This window comes from Ranitomeya variabilis, chromosome 1 (genome assembly GCF_051348905.1).
Source record: "Ranitomeya variabilis isolate aRanVar5 chromosome 1, aRanVar5.hap1, whole genome shotgun sequence".
Classification (NCBI taxonomy): Eukaryota; Metazoa; Chordata; class Amphibia; order Anura; family Dendrobatidae; genus Ranitomeya; species Ranitomeya variabilis.
In genome coordinates, this window is record NC_135232.1 from 558,371,518 (window position 1) to 558,380,417 (window position 8,900).

Consider the following 8,900-nt stretch of genomic DNA (forward strand, 5'->3'; position numbering starts at 1 on the left):
ATTTGTGTAAAAAAAAAGAAGAATTAAAATAAAAAATAATTATATACTCACCTTCTGATGGCCCCTGAAATTCTCCCGCCTCTCAGCACTGCACGCAGCCGTCCGGTCGCAGGGTTGCTATGAGAGCAGGACCTGCGATGATGTCGCGGTCACATGACCGTGACGTCACGAAAGTCCTTCTCGCATAGCATCTTTGGAACCGGACCACCGTGTGCAGCGCTGAGGAGATCGGGACGTCGGAGGGCGAGTATAACCATTTTTGTTATTATTTTTAACATTAGATCTTTGCAGCATCAATAGTTAAACAAGTGCAGGAGTAAACCCGCAGCGGAAACCGCAAGACAAACCGTGATAAATCTGCAGGGATAACCGCAGTGGTTTTGCCCTGCAGATTTATCAAATCTGCTGCGGGAGAACCCGCAGAGGACCCTTCCTATGTGTGCACATAGCTTAAAAAGACACCCCATGCAGTCCCTGTAGATCTGAATGCCCAAATAAAATCCTTAAATATCAATACTCCGTAAAAGTCCATGTATATCTGGATATCTCTCCATACGGTCCCTGTATATCAGGATTAAAAAACATAGTCGCTGTATATCAGGATATTCCCCAAACAGTTCCTGTATATCAGGAAATGCCCCATACAGTCCCGGTATATCAGGTTATGCCCTATACAGTCCCTGCACATCAGAATGCCTCTATACAGTCCCTAAATATCAGAACACTCCATATAAAGTCCATGTATAGCAGAATATCTCCCCATATGGTCCCTGTATATCAGGAAACCCCCCATATAGACCCTGTATGTCAGGATATGCCCCATACAGTCCCTATATAATCAGGATACTCCCCCCCCCATACAAACCCTATATAAATCAGGATACTCCCCCATACAGTCCCTATATATCAGGATACCCCCATGCAGTCCCTATATATCAGGATATCCCCCAATACAGTCCCTATATATCAGGACACCCCCTTTACGGTCCCTACATATCAGGACACCCCCCATGCAGTCCTAATATATGAGGATACCCCTCAATACAGTCCCTGTGTATTCGGATACCTGTCAGGCCATCCATGGTGTTAATCATTATCCAGCCTGTGAGCTGTGAACGTCAGTACAGTCGGACACCACGTGATAGGCACAGAGAGGGCAAAGGCTCAACCAGGACTCGGGAAGCGACCCCTCCTTAATAGAAGGACGTCACTGACTTATGCCATCATTCACTACAACTCCCAGCAGCCCCAGAGGCAGAAGATGGGGGTAATGGAAAAAAATGGCAGAACCTGCCTGCATTGTAAAGAATGGAGAAAATCCTGCTACCAACCGCACATTTAGCATTTCCTACTCCCACACTACCTCTTCATCTCGCCCCCTCTCTATTGGTGTCCCCCAAAGCTCTGTCCTAGGGCCCCTTCTCTTCTCAATCTATACACTCGGCCTGGGACAATTCATAAGGTCCTATGGCTTCCAGCACCATCTATATGCTGATGACATTCAGATCTACCTCTCTGGCCCAGATGTCACCTCTCTGCTCTCCAGAATCCCAGAGTGTCTATCAGCCATATCCTCCTTAGGCCATGTGCACACGTTCAGTATTTTTCGCGTTTTTTCGCTATAAAAACGTGATAAAAGCGCGAAAAAAACGCGAAAAAAACACTTACATATGCCTCCCATTATTTTCAGTGTATTCTGCATATTTTGTGCACATGCTGCATTTTTTTCCGCGAAAAAAATCGCATCGCGGAAAAAAAAGCAACATGTTCATTAAATTTGCGGAATTGCGGGGATTCTGCACACCTAGGAGTGCATTGATCTGCTTACTTTCCGCACGGGGCTGTGCCCACCATGCGGGAAGTAAGCAGATTATGTGTGGTTGGTACCCAGAGTGGAGGAGAGGAGACTCTCCTCCACGGACTGGGCACCATATAATTGGTCAAAAAAAAAGAATTAAAATAAAAAATAGTCATATACTCACCTTCGATGGCCCTCGGAGTGTTCCCGCCTCTCACCGCTGCATGCTGCCGCTTCGGTTCCTATAGATGGTGTGGTTCAGGACCTGCGATGACGTCGCTGTCTTGTGATTGGTCGCGAGACCGGTCATGTGACCGCTCACGTGACCGCGACGTCATCGAAGGTCCTGAACCACACCATCTATAGGAACGGACGCCGCTGAGGATATCGGCTGTCTGCAGAGGGTGAGTATAACCATTTTTTAATTTTTTTAATTATTTTTAAACATTCTATCTTTTACTATAGATGCTGCATAAGCAGCATCTATAGTAAAAAGTTGGTCACACTTGTCAAACACTATGTTTTGGCTTACAAATACTGATGTAAAATACTTAAGAAATACTGATAGTGTGACGGCAGCCTAACACTCTCGCACCCCTCCAGTCCATCCTTAAAGGTACAGTCACACTAAACGATATTGCTAGCGATCCGTGACGTTGCAGCGTCCTGGCTAGCGATATCGTTGTGTTTGACACGCAGCAGCGATCAGGATCCTGCTGTGATATCGCTGGTCGTTGATTAAAGTTCAGAACTTTATTTGGTCGTCGGATCGCCGTGTATCGTTGTGTTTGACAGCAAAAGCAACGATACCAGCGATGTTTTACAATGGTAACCAGGGTAAATATCGGGTTACTAAGCGCAGGGCCGCGCTTAGTAACCCGATGTTTACCCTGGTTACCAGTGTAAAATGTAAAAAACCAAACAGTACATACTCACCTTCTGATGTCTGTCACACGTCCCTCGCCGTCCGCTTCCTGCACTGACTGTGAGCTCCGGCCGGCCGCAAAGTGAAAGTACAGCACAGCGGTGACGTCACCGCTCTGCTGTTAGGGCCGGCGCTCAGTCAGTGCAGGAAGCGGACGGCGAGGGACGTGAAGGTGAGTATGTAGTGTTTGTTTTTTTACATTTTACACTGGTAACCAGGGTAAACATCGGGTTACTAAGCGCGGCCCTGCGCTTAGCAACCCGATGTTTACCCTGGTTACCCGGGGACCTCGGCATCGTTGGTCGCTGGAGAGCGGTCTGTGTGACAGCTCTCCAGCGACCAAACAGCGACGCTGCAGCGATCGGCATCGTTGTCTGTATCGCTGCAGCGTCGCTTAATGTGACGGTACCTTAACTCTGCTGCCCGATTAACTAATCTCTCTCGTCGCTACTTCTCCGCTTCCCCCCTTTTTGTAAATCCCTTCACTGGCTACCAATTTCCCAGTGTATCCAGTTTAAACTACTAACACTGACCTACAAAGCCATCCATAACCTTCCTCATCCGTATATCTCTGAACTAATCTCCCAATATCTTCCCTCACGTAATCTCCGGTCCTCCCAAGACCTCCTTCTCTCCTCCACACTTATTCGCTCCTCACCCAACCACCTCCAAGACTTCTCCAGAATATCTCCCATCCTCTGGAATTCTGTGCCCCAACACGTCCGGTTATCCAACACATTTGGATCCTTCAGACGGAACCTGAAAACCCACCTCTTAAAAAAAGCCTACAACCTGTAATGACCACATGGCCACCTCAACACCATCGGAGCTACTGCAACCCCCGACCTACTGTCTCCTTCCCCATAATCCTGTAGAATGTATGCCCGCAAGGGCAGGGTCCTCTTCCCTCTGTACCAGTCCGTCATTGTTGGTTCATTTACTGTAAGTGATGTCTGTAATTTGTATGTTACCCCTTCTCATGTACAGCACCAAGGAATCAATGGTGCTATATAAATAAATAATAATAATTGTAGTCCATAAGATGACCCCCATAATCACATACACAATTTTATGGAGTACCAGAGCTCCCAAAAAAAAGGCAGACAAGAGACCACCTGGTGTGTAAAGACATACCCTCCAGTACCTTATACACAGAGACCCCATTATCTAATACAGATCCCCCAGTACAACCCCCAGTACCTAATACAGAGACCTCCCCAGTACAATCCACTAATACACAGAGACCCTCAGTACAATCCCCCAGTACCTAATGCAGAGACCCCCCCAGTACAATCCACTAGTACCTAATAGAGACCTCCCAATACCTAATACATGGAGACTCCCAGTACAATCCCCAATACCTGAGACCTCCCCAGTACCTAGCACAGAGACCCCAGTACAATCCCCTAATACAGAGACCTCCCCAGTACCTAATACACAGAGACCCCAGTACAATCCCCTAATACCAAGAGACCCCAGTACAATCCCCCAATACCTAATACAGAGACCCCCCAGTACAATCCCCCAATACCTAATACAGAGACCCCCAAGTACAATCCCCCAATAACTAATATACCGAGAACCCAGTACAATCCCCCAGTACCTAATACAGAGTTCCCCCGGAACAATCCCCCAGTACCTAATACACAGAGACCCCCAGTACAATCCCCCAGTACCTAATACATAGAGATCCCCCAGCACCTAATACAAGGACCCCCAGTACCCAATACAGAGACCCCAGTACATTCCCCCAATACACAGAGACCTCCCCAGTACCTAATACACAGAAACCCAGGGCCGGTGTCAGCACCCGGCGCACCCATTGACAAGTGTGACCAACTTTTTACTATTTATGCTGTCTATGCAGCATGAATAGTAAAAAGATATAATGTTAAAAATAATTAAAAAAATCGTGATATTCTCACTTTCCGGCGTCCCTCGCGATGCAGATAATGTAGCATCACGCGAGACCGCCACGTCAACACTAGTCATTGTCGCAAAGCATTACTGGGAACGGGAGCATCGCTAAGGCCTGGGCTGGATCCAGGGGCCGCCAGAAGGTGAGTATATAACTTTCTTATTTTAATTCTTTTTTTAACAGGGATATGGAGCCCACACTGCTATATACTACGTGGCTACGTTACGTAACACCCCAGCACCCAGAAAATGTTGTGCAGTTATATGTATGTATAATAGGTTCCACGTGAGATGCCTGTCCCTAATGCATAAGCCCACAGGCTGCGCCCCAGGGCAGAGGGGACAAGATATTCCCCTTCTGACCTCCCCCACCTTTGTAATTCCCACAGTAAATATCGGCAGGTTCCGGCCACCTGCGGCTATTGTAATGTATGTCTGGCCTGCCGCTTTTCAATTGGCCTGCCCTCTGTATCTGTGTGAAATAAGTGGAGAAGCAGTGATCTTTTATATGCGCCCATGTAACCAAGCAATTCCAGCCAGCGTCCTTCATTCAGACTCCAGCCAAAGCAGAGTGGACCTCCTGAAACACAGGGTGGTACTGAAAGAGGTACCCCAGCACGGTAGACCCCGGTACATTGGCTGTGCTATATACTACGTGGGCTGTGTTATATACTACGTGGGCTGTGTTATATACTACGTGGGCTGTGCTACATGCTATGTGGGCTGTGCTACGTGGGCTGTGCTACATGCTACGTGGGCTGTGCTACATGCTACGTGGGCTGTGCTACATGCTACGTGGGCTGTGCTACATGCTACGTGGGCTGTGCTACATGCTACGTGGGCTGTGCTACATGCTACGTGGGCTGTGCTACATGCTACGTGGGCTGTGCTACATGCTACGTGGGCTGTGCTACATGCTACGTGGGCTGTGCTACATGCTACGTGGGCTGTGCTACATACTACGTGGGCTGTGCTACATGCTACGTGGGCTGTGCTACATGCTACGTGGGCTGTGCTATATGATACGTGGGCTGTGCTATATGATACGTGGGCTGTGCTGTATACAATAGTACAATCCCCCAGTACCTAATACACAGAGATCCAACCTAATACACAGAGACCCCAGTACAATCTCCCAGTAGCTAATACACAGAGACCCCCAGTACCAAATACAGAGATCCCCCAGTACAATTCCCCAGTAGCTAAAACACAGAGATCCCCCAGTATCTAATACACAGCGACCTCCAGTACCTAATACAAGAGACCACCAGTATAATCCCCCAGTACCTAATACAGAGATCCCCCAGTACCTAATACAAAGAGATCCCCCAGTACAATCCCTCAGTACCTAATACAGAGATCCCCAATACAATCCCCCAGTACCTAATACACAGAGATCCCAAGTACCTAATACACAGAGACCCCCAGTACAATCCCCCAGTACCTAATACACAGAGATCCCAAGTACCTAATACACAGAGACCCCCAGTACAATCCCCAGTACAATCCCCCAGTACCTAATACAGAGATCCCCAATACAATCCCCCAGTACCTAATACACAGAGATCCCAAGTACCTAATACACAGAGACCCCCAGTACAATCCCCCAGTACCTAATACACAGAGAAGACCCCCAGTACAATCCCCCAGTACCTAATACACAGAGATCCCAAGTACCTAATACACAGAGACCCCAGTACAATCCCCCAGTACCTAATAAAGAGACCCCAGTACAATCCCCCAGTACCTAATAAAGAGACCCCAGTACAATCCCCAAGTACCTAATACACAGAGACCCCCAGTACAATCCCCCAGTACCTAATACACAGAGAAGACCCCCAGTACAATCCCCCAGTACCTAATACACAGAGATCCCAAGTACCTAATACACAGAGACCCCCAGTACCTAATAAAGAGACCCCAGTACAATCCCCCAGTACCTAATACACAGAGAAGACCCCCAGTACAATCCCCCAGTACCTAATACACAGAGATCCCAAGTACCTAATACACAGAGACCCCCAGTACCTAATACAGGGACCCCAGTACCTAATACACAGAGAAGACCCCCAGTACAATCCCCCAGTACCTAATACACAGAGACCCCCAGTACAATCCCCCAGTACCTAATACAGGGACCCCAGTACCTAATACAGAGAGAAGACCCCCAGTACATTCCCCCAGTACCTAATACACAAAGACCCCCAGTACAATCCCCCAGTACCTAATACACAGAGACCCCCAGTACCTGAGGCGAAGGAAGCCACAAACCAGGAAACCAGACACGTGACTACAGAACCATAAACGCCCACTGGTGGGAGCCACACCCCTTACCACACCCCTTACCACACCCTCAGATCCGTCCCCTGAACGAAGCCACACCCCTCGCTTGTCTCTCAGGGAGGTGGAGGCCCCATGTCTGACATAAGCCGCTGCACTGAACAGTCGTCTCTCAGTAGCTCGCGGTCACACAGGGCGTGAAGCTTCTTAGTGGCCCCTAACCAGAAACCCCTGATTACACTATCGTATGGCGGCGCCCCCTAGTGATGGGTGTAAGGAAACCTCAGCAGAGGAGAGCGCTGTTACTGAGAATAATCTAAATACAGCGCCGATATCGCCGCCACATGGTGCCTCTGCCGTATGTGTCCGTATTCCTACACCTGATACCCCAATACTGAGCCTCTGCTGCCGTATGTGACCCTATTACTGCACCTGATACCCCAATACTGAGCCTCTGCTGCTGTATGTGTCCCTATTACTGCACCTGATACCCCAATACTGAGCCTCTGCTGCCGTATGTGTCCCTATTACTGCTCCTGATACCCCAATACTGAGCCACTGCTGCCGTATGTGTCCTTATTACTGCTCCTGATACCCCAATACTGAGCCGCTGCTGCCGTATGTGTCCCTATTACTGCCCCTGATACCCCAATACTGAGCCGCTGCTGCCATATGTGTCCCTATTACTGCACCTGATACCCCAATACTGAGCCGCTGCTGCCGTATGTGTCCCTATTACTGCCCCTGATACCCCAATACTGAGCCGCTGCTGCCATATGTGTCCCTATTACTGCACCTGATACCCCAATACTGAGCCGCTGCTGCCGTATGTGTCCCTATTACTGCCCCTGATATCCCAATACTGAGCCGCTGCTGCCGTATGTATCCCTATTACTGCCCCTGATACCCCAATACTGAGCCGCTGCTGCTGTATGTGTCCCTATTACTGCACCTGATACCCCAATACTGAGCCGCTGCTGCCGTATGTGTCCCTATTACTGCACCTGATACCCCAATACTGAGCTGCTGCTGCCGTATGTGTCCCTATTACTGCACCTGATACCCCAATACTGAGCCTCTGCTGCGGTATGTGTCCCTATTACTGCACCTGATACCCCAATACTGAGCCGCTGCTGCCGTATGTGTCCCTATTACTGCACCTGATACCCCAATACTGAGCCGCTGCTGCCGTACGTGTCCCTATTACTGCCCCTGATACCCCAATACTGAGCCGCTGCTGCCGTATGTGTCCCTATTACTGCACCTGATACCCCAATACTGAGCTGCTGCTGCCGTATGTGTCCCTATTACTGCACCTGATACCCCAATACTGAGCCTCTGCTGCCGTATGTGTCCCTATTACTGCACGTGATACCCCAATACTGAGCCTCTGCTGCCGTATGTGTCCCTATTACTGCACCTGATACCCCAATACTGAGCTGCTGCTGCCATATGTGTCCCTATTACTGCACCTGATACCCCAATACTGAGCCGCTGCTGCCGTACGTGTCCCTATTACTGCCCCTGATACCCCAATACTGAGCCGCTGCTGCCGTATGTGTCCCTATTACTGCACCTGATACCCCAATACTGAGCTGCTGCTGCCGTATGTGTCCCTATTACTGCACCTGATACCCCAATACTGAGCCTCTGCTGCCGTATGTGTCCCTATTCCTGCACCTGATACCCCAATACTGAGCCGCTGCTGCCGTACGTGTCCCTATTACTGCACCTGATACCCCAATACTGAGCCGCTACTGCCGTATGTGTCCCTATTACTGCCCCTGATACCCCAATACTGAGCCACTGCTGAAGTATGTGTCCCTATTACTGCACCTGATACCCCAATACTGAGCCTCTGCTGCCGTATGTGACCCTATTACTGCCCCTGATACCCCAATACTGAGCCGCTGCTGCCGTATGTGTCCCTATTACTGCACCTGATACCCCAATACTGAGCCGCTGCTGCCGTATGTTACC

General features: G+C 49.2%; 1 protein-coding gene across 6 annotated transcripts in view; it reads right to left on the reverse strand.

Moving 5' to 3' along the window:
- Positions 1-7,096, reverse strand: part of PKLR (pyruvate kinase L/R) — a 45,851-nt gene extending 38,755 nt beyond the window's left edge. Inside the window, exon 1 of one of the 6 annotated variants that reach the window (XM_077256455.1) lies at positions 6,987-7,096. Coding sequence is in view for 1 of the 6 variants with exons in the window: in XM_077256440.1 (XP_077112555.1) it covers positions 1,067-1,094 (28 nt within the window). In the remaining 5 variants the exon portion in view is untranslated. Of the gene's footprint in view, positions 1-1,066; positions 1,098-5,726; positions 5,737-6,864 lie in introns of those variants that run through there. The other 5 variants (XM_077256446.1, XM_077256473.1, XM_077256465.1 and 2 more) reach the window with 5 other exon arrangements.
- Positions 7,097-8,900: the final 1,804 nt, after the last annotated feature.